The following is a 21,865-nucleotide window of genomic DNA, read 5'->3' as shown; positions in this document are numbered from 1 at the left end:
CCTTACATGATTTTATTTGTGCAGAAAATTATTGCTAGTTTGGGACGTTCAGAGTAGGGGTGCTCACGAATCGAGCCGATCGCGAGCGATCGAGTACGAGATCGATCAATATCGAGATCGAGTCGAGCTCGAGCTAATTAAGTCGAACGCAATCTCGAGTTCGAGCTAAAAAACATTAAACTCGTTGGCTCACGAGCGGTTCACGAGCTCAATTATATATACTTTTTACTTTTTACTTTTTTATTTTAATAATAAAATTACACATATATTCCTAATATTTTATTATTTGTTAAAAAATTATTATTTTATTCATTTTTAAAAATAAATATTTATTTTTTATTTTTTTTAAAAATAAATTTATTATTATTATTGTTTATTTTTTAAGCTCGAGCTCGAGCTCGAGAAAATTAATTGGAGGTTCGACTCGATTATGCCAAAACTCGACTCGATTCGATTCGTTTGCACCCCTAGTTTAAACCAATCGGTCGAACATAATTTTCTAACACTTTGAAATCGCTAATTCAAAAATTCAAGCGTAAAACTGCAAAAGTTCTCCCTCTATTTCTTTTTTTCTTTTTTTTAAACATGCACATTTTATCCTGAATCTTCGACACCTATGAACTATAGCTTTGTGATTAAAGAACTGTTGGATTTTAGCGTACGAACGATGAAGACGGCACGAGACCAAATGAAGCTGCTCCAAGCCTCGACGTTGCTGTCCAAAACACACACACACACACACACACACACACACACAATCTCTTCTTCTTTGGAGTGGGGTTGTGACGATGATGTTAGCTTGATGTTTGTTAAGTCGGCATCACAGCTTAGCAAGGGTTCTAAGTTGTCAGATTTTAGAACTAATGATTAGCATAACCTTCTAACACATTACCATTTTTCAATTGTCTCGTGACATCTGCATCAATCCTGCACTGTCTTTAATTTAGGGACTCTGACATTCTTATTTTGTTGGATCCTTCAGTTTTTCAAAAATTAATTTTTCAAATATTATAAAAATTTTTAAAAGGTACCCTAAAAGTAAAATATATTCTAAAAAGTAGTCTAAATTTTTTTTAATATTTAAAAAATATCCTAAAATATATTCTAAAAACTCTACTACTCTTAAATATTCCAAAATATATTCTAAAAATATCCCAAAATATATTTTAAAAACTCTGCTATAGTAAATTTTTTCAAAAACAACTAATCCAAACACCCCCTAATAGGTGTCTAGTTAAGATGTAGTTGACATTCTAAAAAATAAAGTTGAATAGAAAAAATTTATAAATGCAATAATAATTGTTAATATATATATTCATTAATAATAAATAAGTGTAATTTAAATGTTACTAACAATGAATTGTTCGTCAGGAAAATCCTTTCTACAATTATGTATTGGTCTACCGAATTAATTGATCAATCCTTTGTACAATCATGTATTGGGCTACCGAATTAATTCTCTTATTGATAAGTATATTGAGAATATGAAAAACCATGAATTTTTTAACTACGATCGTTCACCTTTAGCTTTTTATTATTTTTTTTACAAATAAAAAAAGAATTTATGAATCGGTTTATTGCTGTTATCCCTAGTGCTTTCAAAAGGGTTCCCATCTCTGCAGTTCCTTTTCTTTGGGTATTGTGAATATTCAAGAACTGATTTTTAAGATACTAGTTGCCCTATTATTCAGTCTTAATTTCCTCATGTTGTCCTTATTAAACCCCTAAACTGCGAAACAAGCGGATTCCCTTGATTATGGACGGAACACGATCAATAAGTGCCAAAGGAACAATGGCAATTGGCAAAGGGAATGGTTGATTATTTTCCACAAGAATTAGGCAACTAGAGTCGGTTGGTGTATGTGTCACTCTCAATAGAATATGCTTACCTTCATAAAGAACGGTTGGCAGTGGACCTGCTGGTTACTTCTATAAAGAGAGACAGGGAGAGGACACACACACACAAGGAAGCTCCTACTATGCATCTAGACAGCCTAGGCATAAATTAGAATTGGATAATTCATAACAGCAGTAGTGGGGCTATAGAAAAGTTGTTCAACAATTAGAGCAACAGCTCTGATCATAGTAGCATTAAAAAATTATTGCTACGAATCAAGATTGTCTACATGCCATAAAAAATTATTGGAGGACACATTATATATTGTGTGTTGGAGCTTAAGAACTCCTATGGACTAAGATAGTACCGAAGACGTATGTGAAGAGTCTAAGCATCTATTCCTATCATGACAAATTGTGTGTTTCCGGGTTTGTGTTTTTGAAATTCACTATTGATACGAAGATTATATTGATGAATAATTTATAACTATTTATAACAATTATGGTGATCAGAACCAAAATCGTCCAAACATTTTTTTTCATAAAAAAAGAAGGTTCTATCCCTAACATGGCGTACATTTAAGATTTAGAAATGATAATTATTGAGACCCCTTCTTTTGGGGTCTCAAGCAAAATATCAATAATAAGGTGGCAAATGTACCAACAAACAAGAAGAGAAGGGGCTACAGCAGCAATACTTGTATTCAATGTAAGGGGTAGAAAAGGACAAATCACGTGTGGTGACTTGGGCACTCTCTCAAGAAAACGATACAATAAAATATGCAAATACCAATTTAAAGAAGGGATAATTTTAGAAACCTCCCATATTAGGTCATTGAAGTCCAATGGTCACATCAATCATGGATAAATGACTTAATTACCCACACAAATTAAGAGATATTTCCCAATTATGTTCACATGATTAGTTAAATTGTTATTAACTATATTTAACAAAAATAATGACAATTCATAAGGTTTTTTTTTAAAAAAATTCTAATATGCCATTACAAGGAAATTTGCTCTTAAATTTTTCTCAAAATTTTCGTAATTGTGAAAATCTCAAGGTCAGTTTCTAAGATTTTTTTGCTCTTAAATTTTGGAAATTTTTATTATTTGATTGCAAATGTTAAGGTAATTCTTGATGATCATGCTTAATAGTGACCCTACAAGTGAAAGGAATAGCTTGGATCAAACAAAAAATGAAAAATATGACATTATGTAGTTTGCATTATGTTCTGTATGGTTTGCTTCATTTAATGATTGGTATTCAATTACAGTGTTTTTCTCCTTTTTTTTACCCTAATTGTTACTTTTATTATCATCGCAAATAAATGTTGATGTTGTATGAAATATAGGTAAATATTGTTGGTTGTATGTTACTAAATTGAAAAACCTTTTAATTATGACAAATTTTTTTTCTTGTTGGTGATTATTCAACAAATGTTTTTTTTTAAATCAAATTGTTGACTGTAGTAAGGTTTATATGTTTTGTTTCTCTTGTAGCAAATTATGCAACTGATGTGTTATAATAGATATAATAGTATGATATTACACGTGCAATATGTAGATGAGACTTTAAGTTGGTAACTTGTTGTAAAGTTAGAATGTTGTTCTTTTATTTACTCTCTATGAATGCAGTAACAGCCACACCACCTCACATTTGATAAAGTTAAAATAGATATATATTATTCATATTAAATTAACTATCTAATACAAAACTTGAGGTTAGTTATGGAATTAAATTATTTTATCTCTCTTAATACCAATTTTATATTGTTTTTGTATTTGAATTGGATTGATTTGTTACTAGCTAATTAGTTTTAGGGGAGGTTTCTAATATTTTGAAAATCTCACGGGAGACAGTGAGATTGTCACAAACCTCAGGGGAGGTTTCTGAAATTGTCCCTTTAAAGAATACACAAAAACAAACAAGCAAACAAACAAGAATTAAAGAAAGGCCATTTATGGTTGGATATTATTTGCTGCAGTTCGCACCTTTCATCCATCCATGCTTTAGATGAGAGAGGGAGAGCAAGTAGTACAGTAACAGAAGAAGGTTTAAGAGAGAGTTTAGGTCCACCAACTGGTGGTTAGAGATTGAAATCCTTAACCAAACATCATCAACAAGAACAGCAACAGCAAAGAATAACAAGAACCAAGTAATCTAAGCAACAACAACAGCAACAATATCACTACTATTAACAGCAGCAACAACAACAACAACCAAGAAAGACACTAACCAAGAAAGCTAAGAAAACCCGTTTGAGGAGAGTGAGAAAGAGAAAGAGAAACGGTCCCTTGACATTAAAAAGAAAGTGGGAAAAAAAGAAAGCTTGTTGGGGCTTTCGCGTAGAAATAGAGAGAAGAGACAGATGAGAAAACTGTTCTGTTTGTGTGTGCGTTTTGTGAAGTGCAAGCAGTCTCTCACGTGGGGATAGTAGAAGAAAGATAGTATTATCAATTATGACGATGGAATGGATGGAGAATATATGATAAGAAAAGACCAAAGAGAGTAAAGGCGTGATCATTTTTTTGTACTTTCTACTTTACTTATTGAAGTCCCTTCTATTTTTCCTTTTCTTTTTTCTTGTTCTCATTTTTGAATTTTGGAGTTCTTGCTCCTCGGTGACTTTCTCTGGGGTTGTGCGTGTGAGAGAAAGAGAGGGAATCCGTAGGTGTCTGTGTTTATGCCTGAAATTTGAGTCCTGGGATCGGTATGTTTCCATTGAAGGAGGATTGGCTCTGCCGATCGGAGCTTTTGTGTTCCCCACAGGACACACAACTGCTACTGGTTTTCAGGTACTTGAAATATTTTTATTTTTTGGATGTTAGACTAAGTTAATTCTCTACCTTGACTTTGTTTTCACTAATTTCTTAGCTGCTCAGGAATGAACTTGTTTACGTCTTCCAAGGTGCCTGGAGGGGACAAACAATGACATATATAGGAAAATCATAGTACCGGTTTTTTTTTTCTATAGGGTTATTGGAATGCTTCCTTCTCCGATATTTTAGTCCTCTTAGTCCATGAGTTGCTCACAAACATTTCTGCTTCATGGTTTTCCCCTTGTTTCTGACAACTTAATGTCCAATTCTATGTCTGACTCAGTATTTGTCTTAAAGTTGTTTTAAGATAGGTTAATAGATGCTTTCATGTGACACCGAAACTTGTGTGAATTGCTCGATCCTATTACCCCTGGTCAACCAGTGTAAATTTGCTTGGGTTGATCAGAAACTGGTAAAGGATTTGCTGAATCCGCACAAGTTGCAGAACCATCACTTCCTACTGCACTCCTGTTGCTGCATTATAGTAATTTTTAACATAATAACTAAGATTGCTTTAATGACTTGCTGGTTTGTTAGAAGACCTACCAGAATTAAATGCACATGTGGTCAGTAGCACAAAGAATGCTTGCACAGAATATGGAAAATGGTTGTGGTCTGGTTCTTGAACCTTAAATGCTTATGCCATCTATGTAGGCTATTTGATCATTGTCATTTATTTCTGAAGCCTCCAACTCTTGAATCTTTCTAGGTGTATCACACAAAAATGCAGAGTGCGTTTATGGGTTTATGAATTCTGAGTTTTGCGTATGGTACTTGTGTACCATGTCTGTGAATATTCAATTATTGAAACATATGTTAGACTAGTTCTCTTTACTTAACGTGCAATGTGACAATTCTGACTAACTAACATCGGTGGATGCGCGCATTTTAATCCTTTGTTGGTAATAGCTTCTTGACTATGCAGAGGCTGTGATCACCAGTTAATGACCTGTTTGAGGAGATAGTAACTCATTGAAGTCAAAATTCTTCAGAAGGGAAATTCTTGAATCGGCTAGAATAGATGGCCGCATATTTTCCTGGTTCAGAAAATGAAAGAGATATGTCAACAATGCTCCACTTAAGGGAATCTTTATCTAGTTCTTATTCAAATGCACCAGTGCTTCCTGGAAATTTGATGATGTATATGAACTACTCATCTTCTTCGGGGTCATATTCAGGTGCATTGGCAGGAAATTCACAAAACCATGGCAGCAGCATTACTGATCTGCTAGTAGCTTCAAGTTCCAAAGCATCTGAACAAGAAAATCTGGTTGACCTTGGAGGGCAGAGAATTGGGGAGCATGACTTGACTGAATGGAAAAATGGTAGAAATAACATGCTATTAATGTACCCTGGGGGTGATGCTGCTGGTGTCCTTCAAAATCCACAAAACATGCAGATTCAGGGATTATCTCTTACTCTGAGTACACATGTACCATCAGGTTTTCAAGTGTCATCACTACAATGTAGTTCTCCTAATCCTGGTTATTCTTCCTTGTTGAGCGCTAATCCATCTATACCAGCTGTAGGCACTGGTAGAAATGGGTACTTTGAAAATCTTGATAGTTCCCAAAGTAAACAGTCAAGACACATCGAGTATGTTTCTTCTGGCTTTCCAGGAAGCAATTCAGATACAGCACGAGCTGATGTATCTCCTTATGGAATGCCAAGCATTGCAAGAGCTGTTCCAAATTCGAAGTATCTGAAGGCAGCTCAGCAACTGCTTGATGAAGTTGTTAATGTGAGAAAAGCTCTCAAGGAGCATAATCCAAAGAAGGGTGCAATGAAAGATTCCAAAGAATCACATGGAGATCCAAAAAATGGAGAGTCAGATTATCCAATATGTGGATCATCTACAAATGCACAAGAATCAAGCAGTAACTCTGCCAGTGAACTTTCTGCAGCTGAGAAACAAGATTTGCAGAGTAAAATGTCAAAGCTTTTGGCAATGATGGATGAGGTCAGTGCACTCCTTTTCTTCCTTCTGTCTTGATTTTAGTAATTTTCGAAGGTGTTGTAGATATTTCCTTCTTGTGCTCAGCTCTCGTATTTAACTTTTTCTGAAGAAAGATATTCTCCTTAATATACAAGCTTGCCAATTATCCAAAGTTATGGTATCTAAATAACAAACTATCTGATGCCCATAATTGAAAGTGTTGGAGAATTTCAGCAGATGTCTCTTTTTAGACACGTCAGTGTATAACTTTCTGGGATGGTGTGTTGTTAAACTCCTCTATATTCTCATCCTCTGCAATCTAAAAGCTACTAAACTGATTGCAATCTCCAGAAAAAATCCAAACTTTGTACTCTAGCTCCATAGCTGTGATATTTTATCATTTACTTTGCCATAATATTATTCAAATTTTCAAGTATTATTCTTGATGCTATCAACATTTTCTAATTTGATGGGTTCAACAGTCCTCAATCCAATCCACTGTGTTCCCAGAATGATAACTTTAGCTTAAGAATTCATGTAGTCAAGACAGGTTGGACTTCTAAAATGTAGCAACTGGTGTGATTGATTAACAAGGACAATGCTCTATGTGTGTTTTCCCCCATTTTGTTGTTCACCTGAAAGGTGGGAAGTGGGAGGTGGAGGGCTAGAAAGATTCATGTTCCAGACGTATTGATTTTGTAGAGAAATATTTTCATTATTCTTCTCCTTTTCTCTCTCTCTAAGTATTATAACAGTGGACAGCTGAACAGTGCATTACAGTTGTTTCTGCATGATTTCAGGATCAAGTGGGAAACGATGTAGCTGCAATGACATTGCTTTCTCTTAAATGATGTCCGTGTTAGGCTTAAAAATTTTTACCGAGTGATTCTTCCAGTTTAAAACATGGTGGATGCTTAGTCATCTTGAAGAGGTTTCTTACAAGTTCTTTTAAGCCTTTTATGTAGTATACAGTTCATTATCATTCATTTAGTAACTGGGGTTTGCTGGGATTTGGGTCAGAAGAGGAGTTGTGTCAAGAACCTTCATGCCATATTCTAAAGATTTCCATGTTTCTTACAGGTTGGATCGAAATGGTTAAATAGGAAAAATGCATATACTGGAATGATTGAATAATCTTCATATGTTGTCGTAAATAGCAGTTTTTAAAAATGAATTTCTCGAGAACTGATGTGACTAGCTCCAAAGTGCTTTGCATTAAAAGATTTCTAAGCTTGAGTCAACTCTGCTCTACTCACATTTGATGCATTTCTAAGATTGCACTATATGGTAACAGGTTGACAAAAGGTACAAACAGTATTATCATCAAATGCAGATTGTAGTGTCATCATTTGATGTTATAGCGGGATCTGGTGCTGCACAACCATACACAGCTCTTGCCCTCCAGACAATTTCCCGTCACTTTCGGTGCTTGCGAGATGCAATCAATGTGCAGGTTCAAGTAACAAGGAGAAGTCTTGGTGAGCAAGATGCTTCAACAAGCAGTAAAGCGATTGGAATATCTCGCCTCCGGTATGTAGACCAACAGATCAAACAGCAGAGAGCCCTGCAGCAGCTTGGTATGATGCAGCAACATGCCTGGAGGCCACAGAGAGGGCTGCCTGAAAGCTCTGTTACAGTTTTACGTGCTTGGCTTTTTGAGCATTTTCTTCATCCGTAGGTTTTTCCTGAATTATGTTATGTCATTTGTAGTTATGCAGTTTTCATTAGTCAGTAATAGTTGATCGTTGTAATATATATAATGACACTTCTCTGCTTAACAGCTACCCTAAAGATTCTGACAAGATCATGCTGGCAAGGCAGACTGGCTTAACAAGAAGTCAGGTAAAAAAATCTTATACTGTAGTATGTACCATGAATGTGTTAATTTTAATAGCATCCAAGAGAGAGCTGAGCTAATGGTATCTCCACATTAATGATGCAAATATCGAAAATTCAAGATGTCTGTTCTGTAGTTTGTACCAGTGAACTATGAAATTCACGTTATAAAAGTTGAGTGTCCACAAACTTCTTTGTTTGTCTGTTTATTTGTTATTTTTTTATAATTTAAAATAAAATTATGCAATTAGAATATCACTGGAGGAGAGTGATATCTTTTACTCCACTGGAGAATGGAGATTACTATGTCTCTCATTTTCCTTCTTACACATCATGTGGAATTTTCAGCCTGGTGTGGGCAAGAGAAGGTGCCTTTGATGGGAATTTAGGGAACAGAGGGATTTTTATTTCGTCTTCTCCTTTTGTGTGTGTGTTTGTGTAGGATTTTTTCATCACCTCAGTTAGCAGTCGGAAAATAATCTGCCTTCATGAGAAGTTTAACTGGACAATGAATCTCAAGGTGTGAAAGCTTTGCTGCACCTTCTTGTGTTTATAAATGAGAAGGATGATTGTTTAACTCATTTTCTGCATGGCCTTGTGTACGGCATAGAATATATAGCAAGTTCATGTAACAATATTTTATTGACACAAACGGCCTGATCCAGGTCTCAAACTGGTTTATAAATGCAAGAGTGCGTCTTTGGAAGCCCATGGTTGAAGAGATGTACAAGGAAGAGGCTGTTGATGCTGAAATGGACTCCAATTCTTCATCTGATATTGCTGGAAAAACCGTAGTTGGTGATGTCAAGGAATCTGAAGGTAGAGGCGAAGATATACTACAAAGTACAACTTCAACAGTTACTGAGCGATGCAGTGCCGAGCAATTGATTGAGTCAAAGTCTGATTATTTTCCTGATGTAGAAATGATGGAAACGAATATTGGTCGACCATTTCAGAATGACTCCAATGTTTTACCGGATACAGCAGTTGTTCAATCAATAGAAGGCAACGGTAGATATATGGTAGCTTCTGCTGCTGCGTACCACATGTCTGAGCTGGAAAGGTTTGAGAATGGCAGTGGAGTGTCCCTCACCTTGGGGTTGCAACACAGCGATGGAGGCACCGTGCGAATGCCCATCCAAACTTACCAGAATTATATCCCCATGAGAGGGGATGATAAGTGCAGTGTAGCAGCACCTTCCATGGGTGTACAGGCTGCAGATTTTGACTGCATGGACTCGGGAAATCAGCAGAATCGATTTGCCTCCTCTCAAACTTTGCATGATTTTGTAGCCTGAGATCGTTACTTTATTTAGAATTGAAGCTATTGTTGAAAGGAAACTGGCAGGGCGGTGATTTTTTTTCCTTTAAATGGGCTATGAGGAGGTGTTTTTGTCTTCCCTGTATGAGATGTAAGATGAGAATGTTGTATATACATTGTTTGGTAAGAATAGCTTATCTGTAAAAAGTATGTGATATACGGTTTTTGGTTTGGCAAGGGAAAATAGAAATATGCAACATTGATCTGGTAATAAATATCAAATTGAAAGGAAACTTTCCAATCAGAATGATAAAGGAACTAGAACTCGTGCAAGCAAAGATTGTAGATAGTCACGAGGAGACTTGACTCTCATACTTTGTACTGTCGAATTTGAGCTCTGTTTTCTATTTCCGTCTTTAAGCTTAATCTTGTACGTCTTCTACTTAGCACCCGTTCTGTGCTGTAGGCCTGGTTATGGTCAATTAGTACTGATCATCTTCTTTTTTTTTTGACGGTGAGAGCATTTGAATAAGCAAAGCTACAATACTGCTGAGCAGCATATCACCTGGATCCCACAACAATTAACAACTGCATGCCAAAGATGCTTCATTTTGAGAAATACACATGCAATCAGCTTTATTTCTAGGCACAGCGAAAACTAGCAATTTCATCAGCAGTACGCGTTCACCATCCAGAGGGTGAGCGCCCCACGGTACTTTCCAACGAGGCCGATAATACTGTACAAAAAAAGAAGTTCATTTGATATGGAACAGTCAAAAGTAATCCATCTTCAATGCCTAGAGAACTGATCTGAAACACCTAATAAAGCAAATAGAAACAAATACATCCTCAGATAGATATGCACACATGACTAGGATGCTAGTTATCATCAATGCCTGGGGAATTTCTCGCTTTCAGAGTTGGATTCATAGTTTGTACATTTGAATCTCAGTAGATTGTTTAGCAACCTCCCTACACTTCGTAGACTGAAACCAAGATCACAATGATGATCTACTATCCAACCAGTCGCAACCTGTTACCAGTTATCTGAAAATACAAAGTAAACAACAGACATTCAAAATATCAGATTGAACCTGAAAAAAATAATTGAAAGAGGAAATAAAGCACTTTAATGCAGACTACTCGAGATATAGAGTGTCCTACTCACCTCTTGTATACAGAGATCAAATCCTCCCTCAATCTGGGTGTTTCCAAGAACAAATCACCACAATCTCTTACATCTACAGCCTCCATTTCAAAGTCATGGTGGCCATAAAACTCGTTCCATTCGAACCACATTTTGGCAATTGACTCTTTCCTAAAGCAGGTTGAGTGGTCTTCCTCTTCCGGCGAACCTGATGCAACCAATCTATACACGTAGACTTTCCTCTCCTGACCAGGTCGGAATGCACGACCTATAGCTTGGCGAGTGACTGAAGGGTTCAAATGCACGTCCAATATTATAATGCGTGATGCCCCTACAAGAGAAATCCCTTCACCACATGCTCTGATGGATCCAAAGAATACTCGAGCATCTGAGGAAGTGTTAAACCTTTCCATAGAAATCTCCCGTGTGTCATTATCTGAATCACCAGTGATCATAAATATTTCTTTTCCAACACTATACCCCTTTGCCTTCACTGTCAACCTCTCCAAGAACTTGAGGGGCAGGAGAAACTGGCTGAAAACCAACAGCTTCTCGCCACTTGATTCACAGAGCTGAAGGAGATTCAGATAAAACTTAGTTTTCACTCCATCTCTCTCTTCCAATTTCTCTAAGATCATATCAATCTTCTCCTCATCAACCCTGTCTTTAACTACTGAATTCTTTGAAAGAGACTTCAGCTGAGGATGAACATAGAGAGCACTCCCTTCAGAACTTATTTTGAACTTCCTGGACAATTTCTTCAGCTCTGCAACTTCCTTTTGTTGTTTAGGGCACAGCTTAAGGAGAAGAGTAAAATCAACAAGTCCCGGAAGTTCATCCAGGAAATCTCCCTTGTAATAGTGAAGTACCTTACTTGTCATCTCTCGCAAATCTTGTATGACTGTTACCTTTCTCTTGAAATCTTTATCTTTCAGCAATGTATGCTCTACAACTTCATAGAATTCGTTGTCTGAACCTTTCCTCAAGATATCTCTTCTGCTACTTATTGAAACTCTGCTCAAGATACGTCTTTTGATGCCTTTTGAAGTGCCTAAGCGCAGGAATTTAGGCCTCACAAGGTTCAAAATGGTAAAAACTTCTTTGACATGATTCTGATACAGGGTCCCAGAGAGTACGATTTTTCTCGGTGTCTGAACCTTTTCAAGGGAGGTCAAAACATCAGTATCTTGATTCCTAGGCGTGTGACCCTCATCTAGTATAAGAATTGAAGGGCAAGTCAAAAGGATCTCTTGGCAGGAAGCTGCAGCCTTGCTGCAATTAGTGTCGCATACAATTGAAGAAAATTGCTTATATCCTAAGAAAAGAATGCTCCTTTCTTCGGCCCATTTCCTTAAAACTTCAAGCTGCTGAGTTCTACTATCTGCTTTGACTGAATAAAAGTCAAAAAGGGGAATGTCTTCTACTTGCCATCTTTGAAATTCCTTCTTCCATGTGGCCAAGATGCCTCTTGGTAGCACAACCAAAGGTCTTGAAAATGGATACTTAGCCATAAAACTCTGTAGAAAACTGATAATCATAAAGGTTTTCCCAGATCCGGGAGCATGGGCCATAATACAACCACCGGGATTATCTGTCATCAAGTTGCTTAAAAGAAAATTGAAGCCCTCAATTTGATGTGGTTTCATTTGCTTGCGATGCCTAGGGTGGGCAGATATTTCAGCCACAGTGAAATCATGAGCACATAACTTAACTCCTCCTGGAGCATATTCAGTTTGGTCAGGGTCCTTGGCTGAACGACCTTCATATCGGTATGTTCTGGTACTCCTAGCCTTGAAGAAAAGAAGAAATCTGTATTAATGAATGACTACCCTATCCATGACATTGCTGAGTATTACATAAATATTTTCTGCTGGAGGTCTAAATTCATAGGCTAGCGAGGACTGCCAAAATTTTGTTAAATGGAGATAGAAAACAGTGAACTACATATGCTGAAAACTCAAAGATTTCACCTCGAGATCATTGGAAAAACATATATGGAGAAACGAGATAACATGAACGTAGACAACGCAGGAGGCTAAACTGCTGACTAATTGAATCAAAACAGATTTTCTTCAGTGTAAAGGCCTATATATTATATGGACTTCCTCATGACAGTTTTGGCATTCATATAAGTAATGCCACACATTACACTGCATCCTATCAAGATCTCTTACCAATTCATATGTGACTACCAAATACTCATACTGTAAAATTATTTGTCCCATAACATTTAACACCACAGAAGAATGTAAACATTATTGTGTTGATTCGTGTAAAAAATTTGAATTGTACTTCACAAAGCCTACTTCAGGTATTTCCCCACAGCTGTTAAAGAGAATTGAAAGAAGAAACTTGAAAAATCAACTTCAGCAAGTACTTGCCATTTTTTCTCATTTAGGAAAGCCAAGTAAGGATTGACGCCAATGTTCTATTCTTCAATTTCTAGTTCCAACTCATTCTTCAAAGGACAATGAGTAACAAATAGGATGCAAAAGTTTTGGAAAGATTACAAAGTTAACTGTTGCCCAGACAAAGAAAATTTACTTTTCTCATCAATATCACTTGTAAGAATTAGTATAACTTGAGCTTAACTAAGTCATACAAATCACTTACCTCTTTTTTCTAATGGAGGCTACATTTGTTTGAAGACTTTAAACTATAATAGCCGGAGTATGCAAACAGTAAACCCTAGCACCTCAAATGATGATACTCCTTTTGTAATTTTAGTGAACATCTCATTGGTTTTGCATCCTTATAGAAAGACTTAAATGCTTGATGCAAAGTTCCAAATTAAATCGAAACCTGATAGAAAAAAATTATAGGGTAAAAAATAAAAAAGCCCTCTGTGGTAAATCTAGTATATAGAAAAGCCTCCTGTGGTTTCAAAACATACAACACGACACCTTATGCTTTGAACTAAATTGTAAAAGTGACGAAATACGTTAAAAAGGGACGGACGAAATGACAAAAATGCCCTGATATAACTAAGCAAAAGACAGGTCAACAAAATCATTTGTTTCATTCTATAGAGAGAAAGAATTGGGGGCTAATGGGAAGAACAAGTATATTTGTTAAAAATTTGGTATAAAAAATTTATTTTTAGGTTCCAATAAATCATTTCCGTTAATTTTAACGGATTCCGTCACCTTTACAATTTAGTTCAAAGCATGAGATGTCATTTTGTATGTTTTGAAACCACGGGGGCTTTTCTATCTATTAGGTTTCCCATAAGGGGCTTTTTTGTTTTTTTACCCAAAATTATATGAACACACATTCTTAGTGCTGCAATAGATTAGGTATTGCAACAACAAAGACAGCTACCAAAAAGCCATCAAATGATAGTTCCAATAAAAATATGCCAGATTATCCAAGGAGAAGGAACAGAAAACAGTCGAACTCATCCACAAGAATAAATACCCGAAACGTTAAAAGTTCTTAAAATTTGCTAACCAACACCACAAAGATAAGAGTAAATCCATCTTCCTTTACCCATACTATTCATGTTCGTTTTTGCTAAGCATCTTCTTTTATTGACTGTTTTCAAGCATCTCTACTACTCTGACAAGCAACCACTACTTCCAGTAACTTTATCCAGAAAACAACCACACTAGCTCTGTAACATTCCTTACTACATGTCCAACCTGTCAAATCTACTAAAGAAAGAGCAAGCTCTAGCTAGTGATGTGTAGAGCCAATGAGCATAAATGTGACAATAGACAACAGTCTTTACTTATATTATCAGCAGGTTGGAGTAACTCTTTTGCTCAAATTGAGATCTCTTATTACAGGCAATCTTGTCAGATGCTTTAGTCATAATGCTAAAATTTTTCAGTAGAACAGCATAGTTCCTTAAAAATCTTTGACATATTTCTGAAATATTAAGTTCGTCTAGATGTTGAATGTGTTAATCTTATATAGAACTCTTATGCTTTTAGAATGAAGTAGGATGATGGCATCTCCAGCAGAACCAATGTACGTTTAAGTGGGTAAAGTTAAAGGTCAAATGCACTGTGTGCATTGATGAGTGGTGCATGTATTCAAACATACACAGCACATAGCCGCTAGCAGCTTCAACACTTTTCAGCACAAAAATGAGGCTATTTCCAAATATTAATGCATGTCAAATATTATTTTCAGGTTTCACTGCAATGGTTCTAGACTCAATAAAGGAGAAACAAACCTTTGCATACTGATACTCTATTATGGTCTCAATACTTCTCTTAATGATTCCACAAACACGACATACGTAACCAATATCATCTTTTAGTATAAAAGAATGATCACACTCGTCTGCATCCTCAGCCGCAGGTTCATCACATGAAGGTTCTACAGCAGTTTCCTACCAGACAAAGAAAAGGATTGCAGTGTTGAAGTCAATGCTGAAGGAAGTTTGAAAAGGATCAAGTACTGACCGCAGAAAGTAATAATTCTTCCTTTTTTTTAAGCAGAAAGTAATGATAAATGAACAATTAATGATTTTGATTCACCCGGTGACCAGGTAGTTTAGTAATATCTTTACAAGTAAATCATCAAAGGTATCTGTAAAAATTTCATAGCTGATAAATGAAAGGACAGAGAATAACACCTTTGAAGATTCCATTGCAAATGTCATCTCTTTCCAGATATCATCCAGGCCATCATCATTAGCGCTGGAGTGCTCATTGTCATCCATGTCATCCTCTAACCCCACATAGACACCTTTATCATTCTTATCTTGCATCTGACTGATCGAGCTGACAACTCCTGCTCTTGAACGTTGATTCTGAGAAGAATTATAATTTACAGATAATATGTAAACCATGCATCACAGTATGATAATCTACAGTACAACAACATTGCATATAGAAATTGGCAAATTAAAAACTAATCAAGGTAGGAATTTACTTTCAAAGTTCACACAAACGTTAAAGTTATCAAACTCTTCTTGTCTACCTTGCAATTAAATCAGCCTTTGCCCACTAAGTTGCGCTAGGCATACATCTAAATCTTCTTTCCAAACATTGTAAATATAATGAATGTATAGGATTTTAAAAAAAAAATATCACCATTCATAAAGCAATGATTGTTAAACAGTGTCTCCCATATGGATTCTTACTACATGTGTCAGTCTCCAAAATCAAGAAGCATCATAATCTAGAGACAACCTTTCTGTGAGGATGATTAGGTTGCTTCATGTGCATGAAATATGTATAAAATCGGGACCATGGGAGGCAACTAATTTGGAAGTCCAGATAATCTAACATATAAATTATACAAAGAGATTGAAATTTTTTCGCTTAGGCTGCCATAGTTTTCCTTCTTAGCCAGTAATGGTGCTAAAACTATGACGTGATCGAGTATTTCACTTTCAACACGATTCCATAATCTAAAAAGTAAGGCAATGCTGATCCAAGATAAGTAAGCAAATTTTGTTGAGGATTATTAATCTACTATTGCCAACTGATTATAGCACAACCATGTTGTTTTGTACAATATGAGGTAACATAAGTAGATCGATAAAGCCCAGGAACATTTCCCGTGTTTAAACTTCTTAGAATTCAAAGATGACTTTAACTTACTACAACTGTGCCATGTCTGAAGAACAACTATTCACCCAACATGCAGAAAAAGAAATGTCCATCGGTAATTCAATGAAAATTAAGAATAAGAAAAGTGGCACTATTCACATGAGGAGGTTTTATTTCTCTGTGTTAAGAAATTTCTCCTTCGATGTTTTGTTGCCATAATCCTGATTGAAATATGATTCAATAAAATCTACCCATATTCATCAATAAGGAATAGGAAACAGCCATGAAAAACAATCTTCCTCTTTCACCTCAGCTACAAAATTTCAAAGACATTCTACACAATCCTTTCCTTAGTCAAGATTGTGCCCTAAATCCCTTTTTCACTCGCAATGTCACAATGCAAGGAAAATTTATCATTTGAATGACATGAAAAGAAGATTCTGCAGAAGTTATCAGCAACTGATTCTGTCAAACTTCACAAATTAAGTCTTCGGATAGCCAGTTTCTCTCTCTCTCTCTTTTTAATCTGGTTTTGTCAAATTCTACTTGATCAATGAATAAAGTATATGTCATGTTTATGGTCCTTCCATCATGATCCATACACTCTTTTACTCTGGTATGTCCAGCAACAGAAATTTAAACATTATATACATGCAGTGCAGAAATGTCCCAAACATCAAAGTTGATGTTCAGAAAAGATTTGTTAATTGTTTGTGCATTTACTGAAATAAACTTAATTAATCATAACACACTTACCTCAAAATCCTTCAATAGCAAATTTCTACCTGGATCTGGCAACACAATCTCCTGGTAGGGATATGCAGAGCCCTCATTCCTGAGGTCTTCATCATCTGAATCAAGAATGACAAGAGGCCCAGCTAGAGGGAGATGCTGTACCCCTGGAACAGACTGCAGTGGAGCAACAGTGCTTGCATCACAATCATCTTCCACATCAATGACATCAACAGAAGTTGATCCCTTTGTCTCAAACGGCTTTTCACTTGAGTAGTTTTCCAAATCCAGATTAGCAAGTGTAGGATCAACTGCACAGTAAATACCTAATAACAGTCGCCTCCGACGAATAAGGTCCTCCATATCGTTGGTAACACTTCCATATTTTCCAGAACCCAATTCTTCCAGCACACTAGACGTGGTAAACGGATCAGAATAGTCAATAACTTTTGCAGAAAGTTTTTGTTTCTTCACATCCAATTCCTCACGCCAACATGCAGAACCAGATTTCATGCCTCCAATTTTCATCCTCTTCTGTGTTTTCAAATTAATATCTGCACCGAAAACAGTAGTTAAGCACAAGAACTTTTGACTTTCTTATGAAGTTTGTTATAGCATCTGTAATTGCTTCCGGTTTAGAAGAACAGCCTGGCAAATGGACATCTATAGGAATTAGCTCATCAACCTCGCGGCAGTACTATGAGAATCAGTACTGAACATCCCTCCTGTAATTGGACGTGAACCCATTTCGTATGATGCGAATTGCCAGTTTGCTTTGATTTATTAAACAATAGGACCTCAGATTAATGAAGATTACTTTAATGGCCTTTTTTGCAAAAAGACCCTGGTTTTTAGTTCAAAGCCCATTAACTTCTAAAACCAAAGTAAATACAGCCATGTACAAACTCTTAAATGAGGAAAACAAAGTATAAAAAGAACAAACATGATAAGAACTGACTAATCTTTTAAGATGTGCATGTACTGGGAAGAAGAAACAAAGATGATACTTGTTATAGCCTCATAAAGACATACCAATGAACTTATCAGAAAAGCATACTTATAAAAGACAAATCATCAAGGCCATGCAACAGGATATATTGGAAGATGCATGAAGTGCTATACTGCCACTGAAGCACAGTATAATCCACAACACGGGGGTGTGTTTGGATTGGAGATTATTTGGAAAACACTGTAGCACCTTTTGTGATGTAATATGTGTGAGATAAAAAGGTGTTTGGAAATTGGATTTATGATGCAAACTGAGTGAATAATATTCGGAATTTTTTTTTTTTTTTTGCAAATTATGCTAACCAAACAGACCCATTGTCACGCTGCAGAACTTTGAGTTTCACAGCAATTGGATAGTCTCTGAAACTAAGCACAATCCCAAATGAAATAACAAGCAAAACCACGGATTACAAGGCCAACAGACCAGAGTATTCTGATGGATTTTTCATCATTCACAAGTTACAAGTTGACATAACAGCAGAACTCCTTATTTATTTTAGAAAAGTCTAACTGAGAGTCTATCAATTTGGCAGCCGCTGAATATCAATAATACTACCATAAAAGATGGCAAAAAACTAATGATTGCCTTTACCACAATTATACATCATCTACCTGGTTGAAGACAAAATAAAAGCTAGATTAGGAAGCTGTTACGATAGACATCAACGATTGCATAGGGCAGGGAATACGGTAAATAAGAACTTGTTTCTAATCATGCAAAGACCCACATGTGCCATGAGTAATTGAATTTTACGAAAACAAACAATAACTAGCACGCTTTCCATACATGAAAATTTCCGTTTAGATGAAAGTTTGCTCTTGTTTGGATGAGGTAAAGGCTTTCATTAGATAGTGTCAATCAGTGTACAGCAGATGTAGAATATATATAAACAAACAGACGAAAGATAATGGATGTTCATCTTCAGAAAATGATTACAGCGACTCCACAAACTTCCAAAGAGATCACAATAGCATCATAAAAGTTGATCACTATGCCAACAAAGAGTAGGCTTCTGCAGGTACCTTCAAGTACTAAATAAGAGAAGAGAAGACAACAATGGAATTTATCCAATTAACTGAAACAAGTTTTGCTTGAAGCTTCACTCAAGATAAGCCCGAATTCCATTTTTTCTTTTCTTAACATTACCACTCAGACATTTTGAAGTTCAAGAAAGATATGCTGCAACTATTTTTTTGGAAGAGATGAAACAAATCCAAGATGCGCAAGTCAAGTTTCTTTGTCATTCATCAATCCCATAAAAGGGCAACGGTAGAAAGAGCATGCCCAAAAAGAATTGTTCGCATGAAGGCAAAACCGAGTTTATTAACAAAAGGAACAAATAGTTTGCACGTAGGCGGGCGTGGGCATGCGGGGAGGCCAACTCTAGTGAAGTACCAGAAGTTAGAGAGGAGATACAGATACGTGTTCCGCAGAGGTAAAAGAATTGCAAGTGGGAGCAAAGTGACACTTATAAATAAAAAATCCAAGCTTCAGAAAACAAATAAAATTCAGAAAATGCTGTACCAAGATGGATAACGAACAACAAAAACAAAGCTCAACTCCCAAAACATAACTATTCATCAGACTATGGCATATTTGCGACTACAATTACATGCATTAACATCAATGTCTTAAATAAATAGGCAATACGGGAAACTGGGATGTTACCACTGGGTCCGTAAGGCAGGAACCTTTTTCTGGACACCGGCATTCTGTCTCCTCTTTGCCAGCCAACCGTGGTAGAGCCCATTCTTCTCGCCAATTCTTCTATAGACCCCCGAAAAAAATCATGGTTAATTTAATTCATTCGCTGTAAAAAAACCCATAAAACCATTTCAAAGAAAATTCAGGTCAATCACAAAATCAAGAACCCATTTATATTCAGGAAGAGAGTGATGAATTTTCACTGCAAAGAGGGAATGACTGACGTTGCTTAATCTGGCGCTCTGCCGGTGGGCTGACTTTGCTATCACAGCAAAGACGGTTCCAAGCATGCTTCTTTCAAGCCAAGTACGCAAGACAGCGAGGGAGAGTGGCGAGCAGGACTGACAAGAGGGGTTTTACTAGAAAATTTGGGGCTTTTTCTTTTTATATTGGGATAATTTCAGAAACCTCCCTTGAGATTTCTGACAATATCATTAGCCTCCCTTGAAGTTTGTGAAATTACACAAATCTCCCATGAGATTAAGGTTTTGATAACAAATTAGTCCAATTAGAAAAAGTAACGTTAAAAAAATACTTTATGGAGAGAGATGAAACTTTGATTCAATAAATACCACTTATGCATGTATATAAGTTGTATTAGTAAAAAAATAAAAATATATAAAAGTTAGAAATAATTGATACACACATTTCATCACTCAAAAAATTCACATTTAATAAATTAAATAATACAAATAAGCAATAAAACTACACTAATGATCACAAGATTCAATAAAATGGATTAGTCATCTTTTTTAACATGATGTTTGCTATGATTCTTGTGATTTTAAATAGAAAATTTTTTAAATTTTGCCTTTCTTTCCCTTCTTTCATTAGGTATAATATATCAATTAATGTTATTTTGTAAATACAAGTCATCACTCATCATTAAAAAAAAAATTAATAGTTATTTTTGTTAATTAGTTACTAATAGTTAATTAGTGCTCTAATTACTTGATTATTAAATATTAGTAAAGGAGAATGGAGGGAAAAGAAAGGCAAAATTAAAAAAAATTTCTGTTCAAAATCATAAAAATCATAGCAAATATCATGTTAAAAAAGATGACTAATCTAAATGTGAACTTTTTGAGTGATAAAATGTGTGCATTAATTATTTATAACTTTTAATTATTTTTACTTTTTTACTAATTTAACTTATATACATGCATAAGGGGTATTTATAGAATCAAAGTTTCATCTCTCTCTTTAAAATACTTTTTTAATGTTACTTTTTTTAACTGGACTAATTTGTTATCAAAACCTTAATCTCATGGGAGGTTTGTGTAATTTTACAAACTTCAGAGGAGGATAGTGATATTGTCAGAAACCTCATGGGAGGTTTCTGAAATTATCCCTTTTTTGTTGTCTTTTTTAGCTAGGTGGAGAACACCGAGTTTACAAGGGAACGGTCTGCACAGCGCCAAATAATCAGAGAGCATATGTTTTTTATCAGACGGATGGATTATTTTTTTGGGGTATTTTTAAAAAACTTTACAGTAGTTGTGTATATGAAAATTTTTTACTTTAGATGTTTTCTAGATTATTTTTATTGGTATTTTTAAAATATTTTTTGAAATATTTTAATAATTATAACTTTTTTGAGGTATTTTTTTTAAAAATTTTACATCATCCATCGCCACCACTACTCTCCCTCCTCCTCCCCCTCTCTCATCTCTCTTCTTTTCCTCCTCTCCCCCTCTCTCCCTCGACTATAAAAGTTTTGATAGTCGATACATATTAGCGTGCTAAAAAAAATCTCTTTTCTATACTTAAGAACATGTTTTTAATTAAAATCACAATAATTTTTTAATATAGATTGTTAAGTGCCAAAAAGAGTAATTTTGGGTATCATTGAGTAGTATTGAAATGCAAAAAATTATTACCCATTATTTTTATCGTAAATTTTTTATGGTAAAAACCAAACATGATGGCAAAGGATTCTAGCATTATGAATTTGTCTAAACTCATACCCCTTGACTAGTCCAGGTTACCCCACCTCTATTGATCTCAAAATTTTGTTAATTGAGATAAATTTTCAAATACATGTTATTGAAAATTAAAACATCTCCTAGAGAAG

General features: G+C 35.5%; 2 protein-coding genes across 5 annotated transcripts; one reads left to right on the top strand and one right to left on the bottom strand.

Moving 5' to 3' along the window:
- The first annotated feature begins 3,837 nt into the window (after positions 1-3,837).
- Positions 3,838-9,951, top strand: LOC113762554 (BEL1-like homeodomain protein 7). Of its 2 annotated transcripts, none has more exons than XM_027306048.1 (5): positions 3,838-4,635; positions 5,585-6,619; positions 7,890-8,269; positions 8,377-8,437; positions 9,097-9,951. In XM_027306048.1, the coding sequence occupies exons 2-5, from the start codon at positions 5,681-5,683 to the stop codon at positions 9,727-9,729; spliced, it is 2,013 nt and encodes a 670-aa protein (XP_027161849.1). In that variant the 5' UTR covers positions 3,838-4,635; positions 5,585-5,680; the 3' UTR covers positions 9,730-9,951. The 2 variants fall into 2 exon arrangements, with proteins under 2 accessions (XP_027161849.1, XP_027161850.1); XM_027306049.1 differs by having other exon boundaries at positions 5,569-6,619.
- A 346-nt stretch (positions 9,952-10,297) lies between these two features.
- On the bottom strand, positions 10,298-20,127 carry LOC113763315 (protein CHROMATIN REMODELING 35-like). Of its 3 annotated transcripts, none has more exons than XM_027307084.1 (7): positions 20,016-20,127; positions 19,756-19,897; positions 17,103-17,632; positions 15,425-15,601; positions 15,020-15,178; positions 10,861-12,629; positions 10,298-10,739 (listed from the first exon to the last, which is right to left on the bottom strand). In XM_027307084.1, the coding sequence occupies exons 2-7, from the start codon at positions 19,835-19,837 to the stop codon at positions 10,736-10,738; spliced, it is 2,721 nt and encodes a 906-aa protein (XP_027162885.1). In that variant the 5' UTR covers positions 19,838-19,897; positions 20,016-20,127; the 3' UTR covers positions 10,298-10,735. The 3 variants fall into 3 exon arrangements, with proteins under 3 accessions (XP_027162885.1, XP_027162886.1, XP_027162887.1); XM_027307085.1 differs by having other exon boundaries at positions 19,756-19,841; XM_027307086.1 differs by lacking the exon at positions 10,298-10,739 and having other exon boundaries at positions 10,857-12,629.
- Positions 20,128-21,865: the final 1,738 nt, after the last annotated feature.

The sequence above is a fragment of the Coffea eugenioides genome, chromosome 2 (assembly GCF_003713205.1).
Source record: "Coffea eugenioides isolate CCC68of chromosome 2, Ceug_1.0, whole genome shotgun sequence".
NCBI lineage: Eukaryota > Viridiplantae > Streptophyta > Magnoliopsida > Gentianales > Rubiaceae > Coffea > Coffea eugenioides.
This window is presented reverse-complemented; position numbering and strand designations above follow the sequence as displayed.

Coding starts and splice junctions, on each gene's coding strand:
- LOC113762554 (XM_027306048.1), top strand. CDS start 5,681: ATGGCCGCATATTTTCCTGGTTCAGAAAATGAAAGAGATATGTCAACA. Junction 6,620..7,889: donor TTTTGGCAATGATGGATGAG/GTCAGTGCACTC, acceptor ATATGGTAACAG/GTTGACAAAAGGTACAAACA. Junction 8,438..9,096: donor CTGGCTTAACAAGAAGTCAG/GTAAAAAAATCT, acceptor GGCCTGATCCAG/GTCTCAAACTGGTTTATAAA.
- LOC113763315 (XM_027307084.1), bottom strand. CDS start 19,837: ATGGGCTCTACCACGGTTGGCTGGCAAAGAGGAGACAGAATGCCGGTG. Junction 15,602..17,102: donor TGCTATTGAAGGATTTTGAG/GTAAGTGTGTTA, acceptor AATTCTTCTCAG/AATCAACGTTCAAGAGCAGG. Junction 12,630..15,019: donor TAGAGTATCAGTATGCAAAG/GTTTGTTTCTCC, acceptor CTTTTCTTCAAG/GCTAGGAGTACCAGAACATA.